General features: G+C 47.8%; 1 protein-coding gene and 1 pseudogene across 2 annotated transcripts; one reads left to right on the top strand and one right to left on the bottom strand.

The window, feature by feature from the left end:
• Positions 1 to 562: 562 nt before the first annotated feature.
• LOC114700140 lies at positions 563 to 2,553 on the bottom strand (annotated as a pseudogene).
• An 18,255-nt stretch (positions 2,554 to 20,808) lies between these two features.
• On the top strand, positions 20,809 to 23,986 carry Rarres2 (retinoic acid receptor responder 2). Of its 2 annotated transcripts, none has more exons than XM_037203703.1 (6): positions 20,809 to 20,914; positions 21,362 to 21,565; positions 21,731 to 21,835; positions 23,351 to 23,446; positions 23,613 to 23,731; positions 23,881 to 23,986. In XM_037203703.1, exons 2-5 carry the CDS (start codon positions 21,386 to 21,388, stop codon positions 23,718 to 23,720), a joined length of 489 nt encoding a protein of 162 aa, XP_037059598.1. In that variant the 5' UTR covers positions 20,809 to 20,914; positions 21,362 to 21,385; the 3' UTR covers positions 23,721 to 23,731; positions 23,881 to 23,986. The 2 variants fall into 2 exon arrangements, with proteins under 2 accessions (XP_037059598.1, XP_028735452.1); XM_028879619.2 differs by lacking the exon at positions 20,809 to 20,914 and adding an exon at positions 20,927 to 21,057.
• The last annotated feature ends 20 nt before the right edge of the window (positions 23,987 to 24,006 follow it).

The following is a 24,006-nucleotide window of genomic DNA, read 5'->3' as shown; positions in this document are numbered from 1 at the left end:
GACTAGATAGTTATAATTTCCTCAGTTATGATAAAAGATAAGTTAGCTATAAAACCTTAAACTCACAAATATAAGATAGATAGAACATCTTCTTTAATATTGTAACTATAATTCTTGCTCGGTAATTGTTTTGTTATATGTAATTTTACCATGTTAAAGTTAAAACCTTCCTTTTTAAAAAAAAAAAGAAGAAAGGGGAAGTGCTGTGGATATCACTCTATATAAATAAAACACTGATGGCCAATGACCAGGCAGGAAGTATAGGCGGGACAAAGAGAGAGGAGAATTGGGGAAACAGGAAGAAGGAGGAGAGAGACTGCAGCCACCGCCAGGACAAGCAGCATGTAGAGACTCTGGTAAGCCACCAGCCACGTGGCAAGGTATAGATTTATAGAAATGGGTTAATTTAAGATAAAAGAACAGTTAGCAAGAAGCCTGCCACGGCCATACAGTTTATAAGTGATATAAGCGTCTGAGTGATTATTTTATAAATGGATTGTGGGACTGCGGGGCTTGGGGAACCTGGAGAGAAGCCCTCCAGCAACAAGCCTGTACCATGTCAGAGGTAGGAAGACGTGGTCCCTCAACCAGCCAAATGGCCAAGTGATCTAGCCTAATGTAGAATGTTCCAGCTTTTGGCATGTTTACTGGAGCAGTATAGAGCCAGACTGGGCCAAGGGCCCCCTGGAGGGCCCTGGGAGATTCCTTTTCTCTTCCTGAAGAGCCTGCTCTTTGTTTTGAGTTACGTGGTTAAACGCCCAAGCAGCTGGAGGATGGAACCATGTCTCTAGAGATCCCATCTTCTGAAGATCCCCACATACTGCTCAGCAGCAGCCCCAAGACTGCCCCGCAGTACGAGTCCATACATCTCACAACTATTTAATCAGTGTGAAAAATCTTCCATTGTGCAGGCACTGAGTCTCTTCATGACCCAGCAGAAGTGGTCCATGCTGGTTTTCCAGAATAAGAAAGGATGGCAAGAGGCTTTTAACTGTGTGTATCATTGGAAATACCTCTTGGGTTAGTTAACACAAAATTTTAAAGTCCTTGTTAATGATTTTTGAATGTCTGGCTGTTGAAAAGCTGGAGATGGAGGAATGGGAGAGGAGAAGGGAGAATTCACCTTGGTGGATTTCCTGTAACTATTCCATCGTAACTGCTGCCTCTAACAATATGCCTGAGGCAGATTACAAGACTCCCAGAGCTGTTCCAGGAGAGCATGCAGAAGGCACATCCCACACAGTCTGGGTGTAAGAGCCTACACAACCCTGCCTCCTTGGCTCTCCCAGCTGCTGAACAAGAGAAAGCAGTGGGAGAGACCCACTGAATAGGTCACTTTCAAATACAAAGGGTTGCTAGGCTGAGGACAGTTAAGGAGTAGTTGCAGAAAGGTCCTCTGTCCTGCTTGACCTCCGAGCAGGAGAAGCATTTACAAGACAGAAGACGCCCACCACCAGGGAGAGCAAAGGCACTGAGGGCAGCTTGAGGCCCTGGGAGGCCTGGAGACAGCAGCAAATTAAACCATCAACAAGCTTTACTAGCTGCCCTTTACAAGGTGCCGCCCCTAGAGGCTCAAAGTCCTTTCCCTGGCCTTGTCCATTTGTGCTGAAGGTATGACTCGTGGTGGTATCGTGATTGCCGAGGGAGTCCTGGGTTAGGTCTCCAACACAGTGGAAAACTAGTGATTAAAAAAATAAAATTCACTGTTGTTTATTGAAGATACTGAATGGGCTGGAATTCAAAGCTACCTTGCTGAGAACTACTCATCCCTGGGTGTCTCCCACTTGTATGTAAAATAGGAAAAAAATAAAAATAAATAAAAGCTATCTGTTTTCCCCTGGTTAATCCAGCTTTTGTTACAGGATTCTGACCCAACTAAGAATCTGTTGAGGCTGAGGAAAGGAATTCCTCCACTGAAGCCCTGACAGACCGCAAGCACATCAGGTGTGAGTGAAGATGGTTTATCCCTCTAAAGGATGCATTGACCATCAGGTCCAATTCCTACACGGAGAGCCGTGATGGGAGGGAGATGCGGAAGCCTTGTGATGGGAGGCTTTAAGGACGATTGGGGTGTTAAGAGAAAGGCTGAGGCCTTTCTTACAGGACAGGGCTGGTTCTCATGAAAGCAGATTGTTATAAAGAAAGGATGCCTGTCTCGTTTGCTCTTCCATACACGCCTGCACTTCCTCTTGAAGCCCGCCGCACTATGAAATACTATAAGGCCCTCACCAGAAGTGATGTCTTGAACTTCCCAGCCTCCAGGATGGCGAGCCAAAATCAACCTCTCCCCTTATAAGCTTCTCAATCTCAGGTATCTCATTACAATAGAAACCAGACAGAGAGGCTAGGAATAAGAGTCTGAGGCAGGAGGATCTTAGATTTGAAGTCAGCTTGGGTTGCAAAGCAAGACTCTGTCCAAAAAAGAAAAAAAGAAAGGCTGAGGATCGAGCTCAGTGGCAGGGTGCTTTCTGAGCACACACAGGCCCTACGTTCCATCTCCAGAGCTAACAAAAAACGTTCAAAGTCAGCCCCTGCCACTCCTAGGGTGAGCATCTTAAGTGAAAAGGATCTGTGGAAAAGATCAGAGTGCTTCAGCTATGGTGTTCTAAAAATAGCTGTACTGCATGAAGACATGAATACTGCATAGGAAGGACAAGGCTGGGAGAGGCCCTCCAGCCTTGCTTGGGTGGAGCTTGGGTGTCAGCTCTGCTACAGGAGGCACTTTTCTATTGCATGCCCAGTTCCCAGAGTCTGTTTGGCTAAAAGAAGCAGACTACAGTTGGTAGGAAGGAAGCTAGCAGGTACCTCAAGTTTCCTGCAAAGGAAGAGAGTCTGTGTGGGCGCCTCGGAGCCATGAGGATCTGCTGCCCGCCCCGAAGCAGCTGTCTGGCTCTCCGGCTTCCAGCCCCATCCCTTAGTCAGTCGGACACTTTTAAAGGTGAATCAAGGTGTCTGAGGGGCCAGGCGTCTTCCTCCAGGGAGAACCTGTTTCCCTACCTTGTCCCATCTGGAGCTGTAGCCTCGTGACCTTGGCTCATAGCCCCTTCCACCGTCTGGAAAGCATGGTGTCCAGCCCTTGCTGTGTGGAGTTTCCCTGAATCAGTGTATAAAGGCACGGGTGAGTGTGCCCAGATAGATGATCCAGGGTCACTGTGCCAGCAAATGTAAGCTGAAAATCAGAAACACTATTTTGATTCTTTCTGGGGGAAAAAAAGTAAAAGACTCCCTATCCCAGGTTCCCCCTTGGTAAAGGCATTCACCCCGGAAAACGTGTAATTGAGAACTTCTGTCCATTTGAGGCCTGTTTAATTCTTTCTTAAAGCTACAGTACCTTTTTCCGAGTTCACTGTCTAACACCAGGACAGGAGTCACCTCGTGGAATTGTAATCATCAAAGGAAGTTGAACCGATCATCCAGGCTCCAGGTGGTGGGGAACTTCTAAAGTTTCCAAATGGCAGGCCTACTGCCCGTCATAAAGATAGGTGGTGAATGCCTGTAATCTCAGCACTGAGGAAATAGAGACAGGAGCATCAGAAGTTCCAGGCCACCCTTGACTACATAGTGAATTCCAGACTTGTCTCAAAACAAAGACACACACACGGTTCCCTTTGGATGTAGACAACGGAAAAGAAGGTGGCTTTCTCTAATCACGAGGTGAAATTTAGGGCGAACCACCACCGACAGATAGACGGTGTGACCAAGTCCTCTGGCCCGGGAACCACCTCCAGCTGTGGGACAGTCTGGTGTGATCAAGTTCTCTGGCCTGGGCACCACCTCCAGCTGTGGGACAGTCTGCTGTGACCAAGTCCTCTGGCCGGGGACCACCTCCAGCTGTGGGACAGTCTGGTGTGATCAAGTCCTCTGGCCGGGGACCACCTCCAGCTGTGGGACAGTCTGGTGTGATCAAGTCCTCTGGCCGGGGACCACCTCCAGCTGTGGGACAGTCTGCTGTGATCAAGTCCTCTGGCCGGGGACCACCTCCAGCTGTGGGACGGTCTGTGCCTTCCCCTGTGCTGTGCTGTTAGAACAGCTCTCTTGAGAGTGAGTCATTGTTTGTTTGGTGTTGGTTTGGATTTGGTTTGGTTTTGAGGCAGGGCCTTGCTGTGCGGCCTCGGCTGGCTTGGACTTTGTAAACCTCCACCCTGGGCTCCACCACTCCTGGGATCACAGGCCGGCACTGCCATGCCCAGCACAGATCTGGGACCTTAGAAAGAACGGAGATTTACTTCTTACAGTTCTGGAAGTTGAGAAGTCGGGGTCCGAGGGCTCAGAGCTGATGAGAATCTTCATGATGGACCGTGGAAGAGCGAACACGCCGTAACAAAGGCACGTGAGAGGGAGAAAGGAAGCAAGCCGGGCCCTCACAGCCTCTTCTCAGGAACCCACTCCCCGGAGGACGAACCGGCGCATTCGGTAACAGCGGCAATCTGTTCTCTCAGTCTGCCCAATCACCTTCTAAAGGTCCCACCTCTGACACTGTGCACTGTCAACTAAGTTTCTGGTGTGTACTTTGGGGTGCGGGAGGCATTTCTCTCACTGTGATGGATACCCGACTGTGGGGTGTGGGAGGCGCTGTTCTCTCACTGTGATGGACACCAGACAGTGGGGTGCAGGAGGCGCTGTCCTCTCACTGTGATGGACACCCGACTGTGGGGGACAGGAGGTGCTCCTCTCACTGTGATGGACACCCGACAAATGCTCCTTGAGAGTTTATCTTGCCTCATGGTTTGAGGAAACGGTCCATCGTGGCGGGCAGCAGAGCTAGCTGTGGCAGCAGGAACCTGAGGCAGCTGATCACGTTGCCTCTGTAGTCAGGAAGCAGAGAGATGATTGCTGGTGCTCAACTTGCTTTCTCCTTTTATCCAGTCTAAGACCCTTGCCCATGATGCTGCTCATTCAGGGTGCGTTTTCCTCAGCTAAACCTCTCTGGAGACTCTCTTAGAGGCATGCCCAGAGCTGTGTCTTCTAGGCAGTTCCAAGTCCTGTCAAGGTGACAGTGAAGATGAACCTTCACAGTGGCGGTATGCAGCAGTGTGCAGCAGTATGTAGCAGTATGCAGCAGTGTGCAGCAGTATGCAGCAGCATGCAGCAGTGTGCAGTAGTATGCAGCAGTGTGCAATAGTATGCAGCAGTATTCAGCAGCACTGTAGCAGTATGCAGCAGTGTGCAACAGTATGCAGCAGTATTCAGCAGCACTGTAGCAGTATGCAGCAGTGTGCAATAGTATGCAGCAGTGTGCAATAGTATGCAGCAGCACTGTAGCAGTATGCAGCAGCATGCAGCAGCGTGCAGCAGTGTGCAGCAGCACTGTAGTGGGTGTATCTCCCAGGCTGTGTAAAAAGGTGTTTTTTTTTCATGTCCGCACTCTCAACAGATCACATGTGTTGTGGCTCTCACTCTGGTTCACATTAAAAATTGAAGCTGTTTTCTTTCTCTTCTGTCTTTATCCTGAAGTTTTCTGGGTTATCATATTTTGTTTTTAACTATTTTCACCAATCTAATCTCTTCACTTCAAAACTATTTTAATATTTATGCTTTGTTTTTTATCCGTGTCTGTGTGCGTGCGTGAGCGCGTGCGTGCACACGTGCAAGATGTGTGCGCACACATATGCATTCAGGTGCCTGATGAGACCAGAAGAGGGCAGATGTGAGTTGCCCAATGTGGATGCTGGGAACTGAACTCAGGTCCTCTCCAACCCCCTCTCGTCACAATTCACAGTTTGCATCTGCAAAGTGATTTTTGTCATGTAAGGGAACACTCCCAGATTGAGGGGACTAGAGACAGCTCACCTGTGGGGGCTGTTATCTGGTCCACCACACCATCCCATGCCCTCCAGCCCAGTGCTCAGTTTTATTGTTCTTCATAGCACCTGTTGATGTAGTCAGACGTTTACATGGCTCTTTTCTTGCTCTCCACCACAAAATAACCCACGGGAAGACAGGTTTTTGGTTTATTGTTTTTACCGATGCACAGTCAGCATCTTGGAGGGTGTCTGGCCTGAGGTGCCTAGTAATGTGGACAAAGGAATGCGTCAACATCAGCTCCATCGCATGGCTGAGCCAATCTAGTGGAACCACACAGACGTGTCCAAGCTTCTCCCTTGGCTGCCCTTGTTAAGCAGGACATGGAAGCCTGCGAGCATGAGCCATGAGGGAAAAGTACCACCTCTTCATGGAGAAAGGTTCAGTCAGTACACAGGAGCAGCCGCAAACCAGAAACAGAAATCTTAGGTCTGTAGCTCACCCAGACGGACTCTGCAGCAAGGCTTTAACTGGGTGCATGACTCTCTGGGGAGTCCTTATTCCAAAGAGGACTTGACATGACCCAGGAACATACTTGGTGGAAGAAGGTACTCTACAATTGCTTTTATACCTTTTTGTGACAGTCTTGGGTGATGCCAGGAGAACGTCATAGTCATCATGTGCTTCAGTGGAGAGAACGTGCTTAGCTTGGTTAAAAAGTCCTTGTTAGCCTTTCAAGGTCAGACCCTGTCTATTTTTGCAACATCACACCCCTGTTAACGCCTAGCTGGGATTCAGCAATACCTTCAGTTTAATTCAGAAAATAGATTTAGAAGCCAGTGTGTACCTACTTGCCCTTGATTTAATGTCTCCTAAAAGCCAGGTCTGGCCTGGAAAGGCACAGAAATTCTATCCCGTCACTGCGGAGGCGTTGTGGTTCAGCAGAACAGATGCTTCATGGGTATTTTGTTTTCTGCGGTGGCAGGTGCTGTTGTTTGCAGGTGCCATCTGTACTTGCTTACCAAATAACCAAAACCTTCAGCTGTGGCTCCTGCCTGCCCAAACTCCCTTTCAGTAGAACCACTCAGATGACATGAAAGAATTGTTAGCGTCAGTGTGGTGGTTTGAATGAACGTCCCCCATAAGCCTAAGTATTTGAACACTTGGTCTCTAGTTGGTGGCACTGTTTAGGGAGGTTATGGGGGAGGTGCAGCCTTGCTACAGGAAGTATGCCTCTTGAGGCAAGATTTGAGAATTTATAGCCTTGCCTCACTTCCATTTCACTCTCTCTACTTCGTGTTCTGGTTTAAGATGTGAGCTCTCAGCTTCCTGGTAGGGCCACCTGCTACCATGCCCCTGCAACATTATGGACTCTTACTTACCCAAATAAACTCATCTTTCCATATGACGTGGTGTGTTACCATAGCAACAGAAAGGAGACCAATACAGTCGCCTCGACCTCAGTCTGTACCCTCTGGTATGCTGTCAAGACCAAACCTGCATACATCTTCAGTTAGCCCAGAAACCTCAGGTGTCACATCAGCAGTCTGCCTGGGCTTGCTTTCTTTTTTTCTTTTTTTTTTTCCCCTTTCTTTTTTGGGGGGGGGTTTCAAGACAAGGTTTCTCTGTGTAGTTTTGGAGCCTGTCCTGGAGCTCGCTCTGTAGCCCAGGCTGGCCTTGAACTCACAGAGAACTGCCTGGCTCTGCCTCCCAAGTGTTGGGATTAAAGGCGTGAGCCACCACTGCCAGGCCTCTGCCTTCGCTTTCTTAGGACACCAGAAAACACATCTCAGCACCAGTTAAGAAAGCTTTTGTTTTGATATTATTTGAAATTAGAAAATACTGCAACAACATGAACATTAACAACTACATAATAACATCCCATTATCATGTCAACCTGACACCATACTAGAATTTTAACAGATCACATTTATAGTTTATGAATGGTATGTTGTATCATAATATGTAGTATATTTAATAACATAATAAAATATTTTAAAGGTTTTTCTTGGAAGAAAAAAAAAAAAAAGGCCAGCCCAGCTAGCCTACTTGGTGAGCTCTAGGCTAGTGAGGAACCCTGCCTCAAAAACAAGGTGTGTAGCTTCTGAAGAGCAATACCCAAATTTCTCCTCTGGCTTCCACACACATGCACACAGGTACATGTGTACCCTCCCCCCATGCATGCACATATACACACTGACAAAAATAAATTACCAAAGCGTCTCTCCCAGATCTCCGGCCCCTTGTCTATGCCATGCTGGACGGCAGTTCCAAGCAAACATGTGTGGGGCAGAAAACCAATACCACAGGGGGCTGGAGAGATGGCTCAGCGGTTAAGAGCACTGACTGCTCTTCCAGAGGACCCAGGTTCAATTCCCAGCACCTACATGGCACCTCACAGCTACCTGCACCTTTAGTTCCAGGGGACCCAACATCCATGGCAGAACACCAAGGCACATTAAGAAAAGAAAAGAGAAGAAAAGAAAAGAAAACCAATACCATAAACTGACATGAGTTTGGGTCAGAGTGGAGTTGGAAGGTATTCTTAGGGTTAAGTCACAACCAATGAAGGCTGGCAAGTTTGGAAGAAATTCTACAGCCCTATGATTTGAAAACCTTTAGACCAACTGGATCAGGCCCTCTGGATAAGTGAGATAGTTGATTAGACAGTTGATTAGCTTGATCTGTTTGGGAGGCATCCAGGCAGTGGGACCAGGACCTGTCCTCAGTGCTGGCTGTTTGTAACCTGGGGCTTATACAGGGACACTTGGCTCAGCCTGGGACGAGGGGACTGGATCTGCCTGGACTGAATCTACCAAGTTGAACTCAATCCTCAGGGGAGTCTTTGCCCTGGAGGAGATGGGAATGGGGGGTGGGCTGAGGGGAAGGTGGGGGGGGGAGAACAAGGGAATCCATGGCTGATATGCAAAATTAAATTAAATTATAAAATAATATTTTAAAAAAAACCTTTAGAATGTCCCAATTGAAGAATAGGCACCGTTCCTGCTCAGCTGCTCCATCTAGTGGTAGATCCTTGAGTGCATTTCATGGTCTCTGAATTGGGTGTCTTCAATATCCAGATTAGTATTTGCATTCTGACTACTTCGAGTTTTAAAAAAATTTCTCACTCATTAAGCGAGCATGAAATATTTATTTTATAATGATGCAAGTTTTTTGTTAGTTGTTAAACTTTTCTAAAAGAGTAACTACAAAGTTTTTAATACTGTTATGTATACATATATTGCATTGTCAAAATGGACCCACTTACATTAAAATTTTATTTCTCATTGAGGAAGGCACATAAGGGCAGGAAAACTGGCGCATGAGAGCTATGAGAATAGCATATGGAATGAGCCTGTTGGCAGAGAGAAAGACTAAAAAGACCTCAGGACTAGGGACCACCTGTGTGAGACAGAGCATAAGACAAGTCCATACACGCAAATGCAGGAGCAGACCAGCACTATGGCAGACATATGTAAAGGGTGCTTTCCCCACCTCCAGAGGACATTGGGGGTATTGTACTACTGGGGACACCCTGCCTCACACCCTTGAAGGGGAAATGAAGTCATTCTTGGATTTTAAGACCAATTTGAATTCACTTGGAAAGGGCAACAGTAGATCTTGGGTACTTTCCCAAGTTTGCTGTCACAGACCCACTATCTGTCGTGAAGCCGTGGCCCATGGCTAGCTTTCTATCTTGCTCACTGACTACCTTGGTAGTAAAACAGGATTCCTACAAGGTTCCCATGATCTTGCTCAGTCAGCCCAGAAAAGCACGTTTGCAGAGATAACCCATCTCCCAAGACAATGTCTTGCGGGAAGCAGGCATTTCAGGAAAGACAGACTGTAGAATTACATGTGGCCCCCATGGCCGCAACCACTTCCCGATTCTCAAGCCCTTCACAGGGTCACAGTCTGCTTTTCTCCTTGGCAGACCCTCAGCTTCCTGCAGGAGGGAGGCTACTCCTCACCGCGTGCTAACAAAGACAATCTCATCCCTTGAAGGTCAGACTCCACCTCTTTTCTGCCTTCTGTCTCTTTACACCCTGGAAAAATCTAACATTTGGTGTTGAAACCTGGGAAGGGTATCCAGGGTTCACTAGCAAGCCGACCCCTCCACAGGGGTCTCCCTTGCTCTCATCTGGTTGTCCCCGGGCCCCACTCACCTCCCTCAGGCAGCCATTTCTTCCACTCTGTCTCCACCCTTCTCTCTTTTCTCTGTCTTGCTCTGACTCAGTCTGACCTCCAGGGGGAAGGCTAATTCTCCATGCCATCAGACCAGGAATCTAACACAGCAAAATGTCAGGACAAGGTAACCCATGGGGCCTAACTCAGAGGGGCTCCAGTTAGGCCTCAGGGGCTCCAGGAGTCCCACTCTGTCTCGTCTTGAGACTCTGAACCGGAGCTTTCCACAAGCTGTGAGAATTGCTTGGAAGAGAGTTCCGAGAACTCTCCAGTGGCCACACAGTCTCTCAGCTCCTGGAAACATACAAGAATGGGGATGTCCCTCCTACATTTCAGATCTGTTGGGTCAATTTGAAACCTGAGGGACATCTCCAGGTGGCCTGATTTGACCCATTTTTACCTTAGTTTTGCACCCACCATGGGTTCCAAATTGTCTGCACCAAAAGATACCTCCTTAGCCTGTCTGTAGGCCAATCTAAAAGAGCTCCATTTGGGAGACCTCAGACCAGCCACACTTGTTCAGCTCTTGACCCAAAACTTTCCTCCATGTATATTGGACAATGGCCACTGCTAGTCAAATTTGGAACTTACAAATTTCAGTATCTAAATCGATTTAGATATCCTCATAAAATGAAATTGAGAAGAGTCCAAGCCACCTCCCCCCACCACACACACACACCCCAAACACACTTTCATCCCCGCCACTCAGCCCCAGCTTGCAACCACATCCAGAACCAAGATGCCTGCTGTTTCTGCTGGGTCTCCAAGCCTGTTTCTCTCAGCTGAGCTAGGATAATCTTTCTGCTCTTGAGAATCCTTTGCCTCGTGTCTGTTGTCTGCTTTTGTTTCTGCCCACCCCCCCAAGTCTGGGTACTCTTGCTTGTATTTTTATAGTGTTCTGTTTGATGGTCTCTAGGTTACAGATATTGATATTATTGGCAATTTGACATCTTCTTAAGAGAACAAATATTGGTCAAGTTCTCCAGGTTGTCTGCTTCCATCTGCGGGTGAAACAGGAACAAACTGGTTATGGATGGAAAAGATGCTCTGTCTAAAAAATCTCTCAATAATAACTTTAGCCTTGCCGGCTTAAAATAACCACAGATGGGATTTAAGATAGCAAGGTCATCAGGCCGCCACCTGTGGGTCACTCCTCCCAGCTGTACGCAATTAGACCCTAATTATAGGAGACTTCAAGGATTTCTGGGTGTACAGGCTAAAAACAAAAAAATGGGGAGGTCGCCCACCTGTGCAGCAATGAGAAAATGGTTATCTATACTGAGTAAAGGCCCCAAATGTTGCCTAACACCTCCCCTTAGAAAACTTTCTTACAACAAACAGTAAATTTAGTTGTTACTGTTATGTCTCATGGTACTTAAATTTTTTTTTTTATTCTGGAGAAACACATATAAAAAGTAAAATGGCTAAATGTAATTTTCTGAATACTTCCCCCTCTTCTTGGTTCTATTACAAAAATGTTCCACCATTCAAGGTAATGGATCTCTCTGAAGCTCTTGCTGAAATGTAAACTTTATCTCAGGATCTGTAAGACCATTGAGGGTGTGGCTTAAAAAGCTGTAAAATTTCAAGTAAAGAAACGTTAGTTTAAAACTTGTAACCAAAAGGCTCAGTGTCAGGGTCCATGTGAGAGGAACAGCAGCAGCTTTGGAACTCGTGAATACGGCTTGGCAGTCACCATAAGTGACTCTGAGTGAGCCTTGGAGAGGCAGAGCCCTGAGGACTAGGACCTGAGGACCCCATGCTGTTACTGAGCACAGGTCTGACTGTTGCCCTCAAGGCCACTGTGTCCCTCATTATATATGAGTTGTATGAAAACTCTAAGGAGGCTTCTAGCTCCTCGCTGGGCAGTGTTACTGGTACTTATAACTATAGTGATTGACTTTTCCAAGCATTGATGCTGGAGCAGATTAATGATTCAACCACCACCCTTAGGAAGAATTTAGACATGTAGAATTGTTAGTAAAGTTAGGTTACAGGGGTTTTGTTAATGGCTTTGAGGTAGAAAATCTTGGGGAACAATTTAAAGTTTAGAAAAGCACACTTTTAATGGTTGGACGAGGGAATTGTTGAGGTCAAGAAGTAAGAGCAAAGGCTGCCTGGTTATTACTAGCAAACGTGCCTTTCTTGCTATAATGGGTTGGTGACCAAAGGCGATGATTAATTTCCTGTACCCATTTTTGCCCTCTGCTTTCTGATATGATTTAATTAAAAACTGTTAATGAGTGGATATGCACCCTGAGAATTTAAGTAGCAATTATTGATTGTTTTTAATATATAAAAGCTTAGATTTGTGATTCTTTTAAGATTTTTTATAAGATTACATTTTGAGATAAATAATAAAATGATTGATCTTTTCTTTGTAACTGCAAAATGCAGCCTTCCAGTAAAAGAACTGACTGAGAAAAATGCCTTGCTTGCTTAAACTTTGTTAATCTATTAACAAGTTGCTTAGACATGAATGTATGTGGATCCTTGGGATAATTTGTTTTTTACCTATAATACATAAAATGTTTAATCATGTAAGGGTAGTGGGAACATGCCGTTTTTCACTTGTATTTGTTGTAATCATTCACTTAAAAATAGATTGCAACCACATTCTAATTTTTATATTGCTTGAAAGATTTGGCTGGGTTATATAAGCTGTAAAGGAAAAAATAAAAATAAAGAAAATAAAAAATAAAGCAAGTTGGAAGGAAAACATCAGAAAAGAGACAAATGGGAACATCAGGAAAGAAGGGGAAAAAATCAAGAGAGAGACCTTGACACGTTGAAGGTGTGTGTGTATTCCCCTTTTTCAAAGGCCCCAGAGAGGTAAGTTTTACTCCCTTAGATAAAAAAGTCAATTAATTATATGATCAGTCCCTGACTCCACATCTCCTCTTCAGTTCCTGAGCTGCTGAGAGCTGGTTCTCAGCAGCAGCTGCTCAAACTTTATTAAATAGAAACAAAATTATGAAATCCTAATCTTATAAGAGTTACTATTTTAGCCAGGCGGTGGTGACACACGCCTTTAATCCCAGCACTCGGGAGTCAGGCCCAGGTGAGTTCAAGGCCAGCCTGGTCTACAGAACGAATTTCAGGACAGCCAGGGCTACACAGAGAAATACTGTCTCAAAACACAAACAAACAACAACAACAAAAGTTACTATTTTATTAAAAACTGCTGAAGATAATTAAGAAATAAAAATTAATTATTGCCGGGTGGTGGTGCACGTCTTTAATCCCAGCACTTGGGAGGCAGAGGCAGGCAGATCTCTGTGAGTTCGAGGCCAGCCTGGTCTACAGAGTGAGATCCAGGACAGGCACCAAAACTACACAGAGAAACCTTGTCTCAAAAAACAACAACAACAAAAAAAAAACCCAACCAAACAAACAAAAGCCAATTATCAGTCACCTTGTAAATAATAAATACAAATACAGTTCATTTACAGAGATGAGCTTAGCGGGAGAGACCAATTTAAATCTCCAATAATGTAGTCTTCTGTATATTTTATCAAAGTTAAGCCTAAAACAAGTAACTCAACATATGTTTCTAGTAAACTGAAAGTTTATTTAATGTGAAATAATATTAAAAATTAGGTATATTTAAAAAAAAAAAACCAGGTTATAGAAAAACTGAATGCTGAGTAACATGGCTGAAATTTACAATGCACTTGCATGGCAGGACATCCCCATGCTGTGTACCCTTCCCCACCACAGGAAATTGCAGGCGAGCCTCAATATGGAATAAGGATACTCGGGGAAATGAGACCTTCCAAAAGTCTGTTGCTTCTGTCTGTGGCTGTGTAGGCCAGAGCAGGGAACCTCCTCCTATCTATAGGGAAGATGAATTATTCCTCACGTCTCACATGACGGGGGTGGGTTCTCTTGCCTGGGAGAGGATTTCAGTGTCTGTGCCCACATCCAAAATGTCTCAAACAACAGAGAGACAAATACAATTACTCTCCACTCAAATGTCTCCTGAACTGACATATGAGGATGCTGTGAACAGGGGAACACTGTCCCTAAGCCTGACTGGTATGGGACCTGGATGCTAGTTCAATCGGTCATAATCTTTACCCTGTTTTGTTAATTCTGCCTCTTAGCAAAAGCTAATCCCAGGGTCCACACCCTAACTACCCGTGAATCCCGATTAGAAGAGGCTGCCAGATACTGTCACCAAACTCACAGCTTTGGAAAGTCACTCAGACTAGCCAAGCGGTGTCTTTGGAAACTTTGCTAGACAATGCTATTAAAAATGACACACTAGGATTCTATTTCTCTTTTAAATTGTCAATCAGATGCTGACTTTAACTGATTTCTTTTTACTAAAGCTTCCAGGTGCTTGTTCCTTAGACAGGAGTCTGATGCAAACAAACAGCTGATTACAGTTACCTTATCCTTCTACAGAACTCTTGTACATGGTCCAGCCAGTTGTACAGTTGCATTTAACCATGTGTGTGTGTGTGTGTGTGTGTGTGTGTATGTTAACTTTATATTTAACCTCATATTAACTTATGTTAATCTTGATGTAAAAAAACTTTCCTCATTAACTTTGTCTCTTAATGTTCCCCACAGGCTGTACAGTTATTATCTCCTGACTTATGTTATGGATCTTTGTCATCTGTTGAGTTTTATTGTGGGCCCATGGTTGGACCCTACTCTAAGATGCTCTAACTTCTGCCCCTTCTACATCACCCATTTTGTCAGTGTGAAGCAGTTAAAGACAGATCAGTACCTCCAAACCCATGAAAGCACTTCCCGTGACTCCTAAAAGGTGGACTACTGGGCCATGGGCCATCCGACTCATGCCTCTTCTTGCCATTCTTTTCAGGACTCGGAACTAAAACAGCTGGACTGAAGCCTTCTTCACATCAAATAACCTTTCTGTCTCACCAGCTCACAACTAAAAAACCCTTACATTTCAGATCAGCTTAACATCCTTGAGCACCAACTCAATCCTTTGTCTACTGCGGTACTCCAAGACTAGATCTGATGGCTGCTAAGGATGGGATTTGTGCCCTCCTCCACAAATGATGTTGCTTCTGCACCTACAAATTCTAACTGGTCTGAGATGGGGCTAAAGACACAAGACCCAGGCAAAATTCAACCACAAGCCTCCTCCTGCATATGGCTTCTGGTTCCCTCCAACTTTGGCTCCTCCCTCGGATCTCTCCTTTCCTCCTTATTGTCCATATACTTATGGTTTTACCCTGTCTTTTAAATGTTTTACTTGCTGAACTTCACGTTATAACCAAACAAAATGTTCCACGTAAGCTCTCCCAATGGCTCTCACCCTACAACACTGTTTCCTGATACATCTGCAAAAAGACCTTCAAATGCTGCAGAGCAGCTCTGGCTGGAAGGAACTTTCGTCCCATTCACCCCAGGCCAGCCCCTTGCATTCCTCCATTTTCTCTGGGTCCCTTCCCCCAGTGCTCTGTGGCTCCTTGCTGCTTCTGCTAGCTCACTGCGGGGCAGCCTTCCTGGCAGTGGGACTTGTCACTGTCACCCTGAATGGACTTACAACACTTCCTCCACCAGCTCACTGCCTCCCACCCCTATTTCTCCCCCCACTCCATCCACCTTTCTGGGAAACCTCTCAGTTTTCCTCTATAACCAAACCATCTATTTACAGCTCTTTCTAATTATTTTTCCAAACTTTCCCCAGAAATGCATCACGGCAACTGCATGATCCTTCAAAGCCGATCAACTTAAAACGCTCCTCCTGCTAAGTGACCAGAGGACCCCTCTTCAATGGACCCTAAACTATCTCCTCCTGAATATGACCCTCCTCAGCAGAAAGCGGCTAAAAAAGGATCAGCACCCCTACTCCCCCCCCCCCCGTTTTTATATCTTTTATGAGTTTAGACTAATAGAAAGTCTTGGTGGTGAAACAGGATTCCTACAACATTAAAGATGGTCTTGCTCAGTCATCCCAGAAAGACTGTTTACAGAGATAATGTTTACAGAGTCACACAATTCAGGAAAGACAGACTGCAGAACTGCACGTAGCTCCCATGGCTGCTACAATCCCCCCACTCTCAAGCCCTTCACCCTGTCCTATAAAGGGCTGCATCAGCTTTTCCCCAAGGCAGATCACCTCTGCAGGAGAAAAGCTCCCCTTCACCTTATGTGCTAACACAAAGTCCTGTCTGTCGGCCAGACGCCTGTCTCTTTTCTGCCTCCTGTCCCTTTGAGCTGTCTCAAACATACCCTATAACCTATGACATAATGCTAACCTCTGAGCACTTTACAGGTTTAGGAAACACTTGGTAAAGAAGGAGGCCATGTGGGGCTGGGACAGAACGGCTCAAGAAGCTTTTGAACGAGCTAAGATCCCCGTAGGATGAGCTAAACGGCTGTGTCCCTTTCACACTGTTCTCAACCTGTGGGTCGCAACCCCTTTGGGGATCCCACCACAGGTATCCTGCATGCCAGATATTTACATTACAATTCATAGCAGCAGCAAATTGAAGTTATGAAGTAGCAACTAAATAATGCTGTGGTTGGTGGTTGGGGGTCACCACAGCATGAGGAACTGTATTAATGGCACAGCATTAGGGAGGATGAGAACCACTGTGTTAGAAGTCACCAGAAGCTCAGTGGGCTACAGCTGGGGCAATAGCAAAAGCAAGCCGAGTGAATGATTCCAACAGCGTTTGGGTCTCAGTCCTGAAAAGGGGCAGCCACTCCATACACAGCGCTGGAGCAGCGACTGCCGCTGCACAGAAAACATTTCAGAGAAGCCACAGCCACCAACTCCAGTTCAGCAGCCACGGAGCCCCACGACGACTCACCAGCCCCGAATCCTTGGACTTGTTCCATTCAACCATGGTGGGTTACAATGGAGTCCTAGGTGTGCAGAGATATGATTTACCTTTTCCCAGCCCTGATGCTCTATTCACAGGGAATGGATGTCCAGTCTCCTTTTTCCTTCATCTCAGCCCTCATGTTTGTCCTGGCCATATTCCATTCCTCTCTCATGCAGACGATTCCAATTGACTCCCATAAAGACACCTTCTCCTCCACTCTACTCAATACACAACCACCCCAATGGCACTGTGTGTGTGTGTGTGTGTGTGTGTGTGTGTGTGTGTGTGTGTATGCGTATGCACATGTGTGTGTGTGTGTGCTAGCACCTATGTGTAACTTTTTAAAGCTTTTAGAATCACTGTTGAAGTTTAATAGACAAATTATCCACAGGCTGAGAAAGTTTTAAAAATAAGGTACAGTTTCCTTCCCTCACAGGCAACCACTATTATAAGTTTCTTTTCTTTCGAGAAAGATCCCATGTATCTCTATGGACAGTAGACATGTATGATTCATTCTTAGTTTTAACTCACATGATTGATAACTCTTCCTGTATTATCTACCATCCAGTAAAGCAGCCAGCACCCACATATGAGTTGGCCAGCTTGACATGTGGCTAATGTGACCAAGATGTTAATAGTTTACCTTTTAAAGATTATAATTTATTTTTTTCGAGACAGGGGTTCTCTGTGTAGCTTTGCACCCTTCCTGGAACTCACTTGGTAGCCCAGGCTGGCCTCGAACTCAGAGATTTGCCTGGCTTTGCCTCCTGAGTGCTGGGATTAAAGGCATGCGCCACCACCGCCCAGCTAACAATTATAATTGTGTGTCTGGGTTTGTGAGTGGAAGTGCCCTTGAAGGTCAGAAGCCCCAGAACCTGGAGCCAACGTTACAGGTGGTTATGAGCTGCCTGAAACAGGTGCTTGAGAGCTAACCTCAGGTCCTCTGGAAGACCTGCCAGCACTCTTAACCACAGAACCCTCTCTCCAGTGCCAAAAATGTAATGTTTTAAATATATGTTATATTGAGTTGAGATTTTTAAAAACCAGTGACTTGATATGGACAGGTAATTTTCAAACTGGTTGCCTTTGCATCGAGACAAATCACTTCTAGCTAGAAGAACAGAGACCACAGGCGTAGAAGCACAAGAATCACTAAAGGGAATTTGTGTGGCCATTACCTACAGTCACAAGAGCTGTTCCGTCATCCACTCCCACCACCCTGCTCCCAGCCTCCCTCTCTCATCCTAGGATTGGTGTCCCTTCTCATGCCCCTCCACATGCAGGACGCAGCTGCCATTTCCTCAGTTCAAGTCCCATACTGGAAGTCTCTGGTCACCAGTCCCCAGGGCATCCCCCAGAATGGAGCCCTGGGCTGGGAAACACTTGCCACATGTGTGCCTATTGACCCTGGATCAGAAAGCTCTTGGGAACCATAGTTGCCATCGGTGGTGGTTAGTTTTAGTTGTCAATGTGACAGAATCTACAGTCACCCGGGGAAGAGTCTCAGTGGGGGATTGTATATATCAGGTGGGCCTGTGGGCATGTCTGGGGATTGTCTTGATTATGCATTGATGTGAGACGACACAGCCTGAAAGTGGGCGTCACCTGGGCTTAGGCTGGATTACACATGAATGAGTAGAGAGGGCTGCTGAGCAGCGGGTATGCATGCATCCGTCCCCTTTGTGTTCTTGACCATGACTTGGCTAGCCGCTTGAGTCCCTACCTGACTACCCCCCAATGATGGACTATAACCTGCAAACAGACTAAGCCCTCTCTCCCTCAAAGTTGCTTTTCTCAAGGTATTTTTTCACAGCAACAGAAGCAGAACTGGACCACCATCTCTTATCTCTGCTCACTGGTAGCTGCAGACTGAAATGCCAGTGAGGGGTTCTTGGGGCTGAAGATCTTGCTGGGACCCTCAGAGCACACGGTAAAGAATCCCTTAGCTCTATATGAAGAATCTGGCAGGGTATGAACAGTGCGTGGAGAGAGCTTTATGCCCAGCTCTGCCAGCCAGCCACTTTCCCTAAGTTTCCCATTCCCTGCTCAACAACTTGAGCAAAGGGAGTAAGACCCCACCTTTCTGCCACACCGGGAGGCCCGTGTGAGACCCTGTTTCAGGGGCCTGCCTTTGTTAGGACTCAGGACTGTAACAGTCTTGGGAAGAGAGAAGACTGCAGCACTAAAGAATCTCACGTTGAAATAATGAAAAGGCTGGAGCCTGGTGCCAGCCAGGAGGAACTTCTCTCTCAGAGAGATTTCAATGCCACACTGGCAACTCGTCAACCATCTTACAAGTGTGACTAGAGGAGGCACTGGTGGCTCGGTGACAACTGTGACCTCAGTGGGACTACAACATCTGACCGAGACTGCTAAATATGCACACCCCTCGCAGTCCATTTAAAACGGAATTTCAGGGGCTGGAGAGATGCTCAGTGGTTAAACATATTGGATGCTCTTCCAGAGGACCAAGGTTTGGTTCCCAGCTTCCACATGGTGGCCAGTCTTCTGTCACTCTAGTTCCAGGTGATCTGATGCCCTTCTCTGGACTCTGTGGATGATAGGCATGCACATGTAGTATAGAGACATGCACACAAGCAAAACATTCATACACAAAAATTACAAAATACTTTTAAAAATTTAATCCAAACTTTATGTCCATGCCTGGAAGACAGACTCTGGGGTCACTGCAGCTCTTTGTCGTCTTCCCAATATGGCCACATTAGTAAACCTTTTTCTGTGTTCACTATTATCTGTCTGTGTAATTGGGGACTGACAACAGAGCCCCGCTTAACGGGCCGGTCAGGGACCACACTTGGGCCCTAAGGTCTCAGATAACAAACCTTAGGGATCCATGAGACTGTTAATGATACGCCGTCCCAGGCCTTTCCCATTTGCTCAAGGTACCCAGAAGCTGAGCCAGTATCTGGACACCTGTCTCTCCTTCCCTTCTGAGTTTCAGCAGACATTCTGTCCTACCTGGAGCCCCCTAACACCCCTACAGCCAGTCTGAGACCTTAAGTCGTTTCACTTAGGACGGGACCTCAGGAATGGCCAGGAAAAGCAGCATGTGGAGCCACCAAGGATGGCAGCCCCGCAGGAGCGCCCTCCCTTCTCAGGGTGCATTCCTGGAAAGAGTTGACTGGCAGGAAAGTCTCCCTAGGGATTCCATCACCCTGGAAAGAAAGGGCAGCCCTGAGTAAAAGAAAGTTCCTCAGAGAGCACATCAGTCCTTCAGCCCTCAGGGGAATGGTCCACCTGGCCAGCAGAGACCTGGAAAGGCTTCAGCTCCTCAGATAGGAAGCAGTAACATAAGGTATCTGCCCATGTTCAAGTCTTTGGCCGTCTAGCTGGAGACATGAGTCAGGGTCAAAGAGCAGGTGCCAATCCGGGGGGCGGGGGGCACTAGGTAGGTAGAAACACATCCAGCCTCGCACTTCTACACATGGAGATCCAGGAAGTAGGGGTGGTGGATCTGAGGAGTGGAGCTGGAGGCAGGGCCGCAGGAGGGAGGGTCTGCTTGGAGCCTCTGCAAGGAAGAGACTAACGCCAGCCCAAGTTAGGCCGATGTGAGTGAGAGACATCAGCAAGGAGGTAACAGGAGAGAGACGGACGCCTGGAACGGAGACGAAGGCAGCTAGCCAACGGCACGGGCGTTCTCTCACTGGACACACAAGATAAGCCAAAGCAACAAACCTTCTACCTTGGTACTGAAGGAGCCTCAGTTTCCCCATCTGTGGCTTTCTAGTGGAAGATCACCTGTTCAAACCAAGTTCTTCCAAAAGTCATTCCCTCAAGTGACCCCAGTCACAGGCTGAAAGATGACAGAGACAGAGGCTGGAGAAGAAGAGGCAATGGGGGTAAGATCTGTCTGACACTAGGGAACCCGGAGCCAGGTTGGGACAGGGGTGGAGGGACACCCACCCCGGGGACAGTTGTCTTGATGGCAGCTGCAGCCCTGGTGCAGGGAGGGTTAAGCATTTTGCAGTTCCCATCTGCCCTGGGCTGGCATGTCCTCCCACATTTACGTCTTCTGAAAAATATTCAGCCTGTAGCCGGTCTCATTTGGTGCTCCAGGCCCTCCCCCTCCCCCTCCCTTGGCCCAAGCCAAGAGGAAGGTCAGGGGACTTTGGGAAACGGGAAACTCCAAAACTCCGGACTCGGGGAGAAGGGTCAGTGGGGAAAGGCGGGGCTGTGGGGACCAAAGGAGAGAAAAGGGAGATGAGAGGGCGAGAGGGAACAGCTTCCCGGGAGCTGCCCCAGGGACCGCACAGGGAAAGGCTGCGCTAGAGCAACGAACCTGGTGTTTTTGAAGGTACCAGAGAGGGGCTGGGGATTTGGGAGATGACGGGAAGACCCAGAGGGAAGAGAACATGGCTCAGAAAGAGGCTATCGTGGCCATAGCCAGCCGGACTACTTCCTGGGTCTGTTGACAGGGAACTCTAAAACTTTGCTGGCACCAGGAAACAAGGCCTGGCAGAGTGGGAAGGGCCAGTTGGATTCCCAGTGGAGATTCGGAAAGGGCCACTTCTCCTGGCCCCAGGAATAGGTCAGGGGAGAAGGTGACCCCCACCGCCACCCCAGCTCTGAGAGCTGAAGACCATACACCATCTTTGCAGGACCCGAAGGCGTGCGGTGAAGCCATGAAGCGCCTGCTGATCTCCCTGGCCTTCTGGCTGGGCGTGGTGGGCATACACGGGACAGAGCTGGAGCTCAGCGAGACACAGCGCAGGGGGTTACAGGTGGCCCTGGAGGAGTTCCACAAACACCCGCCCGTGCAGTGGGCCTTCCGAGAGGTCGGGGTGGACAGCGCTGACGATACGGTTAGTGGTTAGTGCTGTGACGGGGTAGGGGGCGGAGGGCCGCCGCCCTGGAGACCAGGGAACGCCAGGCAGCCATCCCCCCAGGCTGTGCCAACTCTAAGGTACGGGGTTTGCGGGAGGAGAGGAGTTACCTGCTGGCCTTCTGGTCTGTCTGTCTGTCTGTAGCTCTTCTCAGCTGGCACCTTTGTGAAGTTGGAATTTAAGCTCCAGCAGACCAGCTGCCTCAAGAAGGACTGGAAAAACCCCGAGTGCAAAGTCAAACCAAACGGGGTGAGTGAAGGGCTCTTTTGACGGGAGCAGCTGCCTGGGTATGAACTGGAGCCCCGAGAAGCCCTGTGCTCATCACTGGGGGCTGTCTGCAAGGAAGAGGGAAATTTCTCCGTCAGAGTGGGACCACCGTCTAAGCTCCTCCTAAAGAGCGTCTCTATGGAGCTTCTCCTGTGCCCCGACCAGACTATGGCCGGTTCGCTACAGGGTTTCACAGTCATCAGCCTCCCTAAGGGGCACTGCTGCTGTGGCGTGACCTCTGGGCTGAAGGTACAGCACTTTGGGTTAAGGTCCTTGCTCTCTAACTAACAGCTTTGTGGGTCACTGAAGGTTTTGGTTCCCTCCATCAGGGAAGGGAAGGGACTGGGTTATACTGGTGATTTACAAGATCTTGGTTCGAGGACCTTTTGTCCAAATTAAATCTTAGGGGGGAATGTAAATATTAGGACAAGGTGGTAAGGGCCCTTGCTGTGCGAGCATGAAGACCTAAGTTTGAATCCCCAGCACCCATATGAAAACAGCTGGGTGTGGCCACACATGCCCAGAACTCCTGCACAGTAGTATGCAGAGGATACTCAAGGCTGGCTGGCTGCCAGCCTAATTCCGGGTTCAGTGAGAGATTCTGTCTCAAGGGAATGAAAGAGGATATAGCAGGACACCCAGATGTCCTTGTCTGACACAGAGCGTGCGTGAGTGCGCGCGCACACACACACACACACACACACACACACACACACACACACACACACACCAGAGAGAAACAGAAACAGACACCATCTGGGGAGGGTTCTTGCCTTTATACATGTTTGCACATTCACACAAGCACTTGTGAATACACCCATGCAGAATACGGCATGTGAGCAGTAAACATACACATGCTCACACAGGAATGATTCCCACACAAGTACTGCAGTCTGCAGGCAAGGCAGGGTAGTATACACTTGAAATTCCAGCACTGGGGAGGTTAAAGCAGGTGAACCACAAGTTCTAGAGCAGTCTGGGCTGCTTCTTAAGACCAGGCCCAAAGAAGAGAACTTCTAAAAATCTCCTACCCCAGGGTGGACTGCATGTCCATCTGGCTTGCCTATCCCCTTACCCCTTGGATTAGTTATATTTCTGTTGCTGTGATAAAACACAATGACCCAAACCAACTAGTAGGAAAGCTTTATTTCGCCTCACAGTTCCAGAGGGATAAAAGTCCATCATGGCAGGGAGGCAGGGAGATGCGTCTACCCGCAGGCACTGCATCCAGAGCAGGAATCTGAGGGCTCACATCCTCAAAAGCAAGCAGGAAGCAGAAAGAGTGGCCTGCCCCAGTGACACATCTCCCCATCAAAGTCAAACCTAACCGTCCCGAAACAGCCACCAACCAGAGACCAGGTGTTCGAATATCTGGACCTATCGGGCACATTCTCTAAACCACTACCTCCCTCCACTCTAGAGAACGCCAAGGTCAGGCCCCACTGACCTTCGTGGTGTCCTCACTCCTTTTTCCCTCTCTCACACTCTCCACCCCAGAGAAAGCGGAAATGCCTGGCCTGCATCAAATTGGACCCCAAGGGTAAAGTTCTGGGCCGGATGGTCCACTGTCCGATACTGAGGCAAGGGCCTCAGGTAAGAAGGGACAGAGGTTAGGGAGGGGGCGGGAGCAGCCCCCGCCTGGGTCTGTGGGATCAGCACCGGAAGCAGAAGGAGAGTGGGACGGGGTGGCTGAGACACTCCCCGGGCTGCGGCGGTGCCTCTCCCCCCAGGCACCGCTGCAGCACACTGGTCCTGGCAGGAGCCTCAGGAGGTCCAGTGCACTAAGGTAGCACAGGCTGGCGAGGACCCCCGCAGCTACTTCTTCCCTGGACAGTTTGCCTTCTCCAGGTCCCGGCAGCCCAAATAAGCCCTGCACAGGTAGGCTATTGGAGGGGGGAGAGAGAGCCCTCGGCATAAAAACCCGGACTGAGGGAGGCAGAGAAGGGGTGTGCGAAACTGGGCTGGAAGCTAAGATCAGACCAAAACCACCTCGCTCGTACTCAGTCTGGTTTCCCCTTCTTCTCTAGAACTCCATCTTCCTGTGCAGCTGTGGCAGCAGCCAGTGGAAGCACACCGGCTCCCAAAGACGAAATATTCCAAGCTAATAAAATTGCTGAGTCTGTTCATTTCCAACCTTGTGTTGTTGCTCTTCC

The sequence above is a fragment of the Peromyscus leucopus genome, chromosome 3 (genome assembly GCF_004664715.2).
Source record: "Peromyscus leucopus breed LL Stock chromosome 3, UCI_PerLeu_2.1, whole genome shotgun sequence".
Taxonomy (NCBI): domain Eukaryota; kingdom Metazoa; phylum Chordata; class Mammalia; order Rodentia; family Cricetidae; genus Peromyscus; species Peromyscus leucopus.
This window is presented reverse-complemented; position numbering and strand designations above follow the sequence as displayed.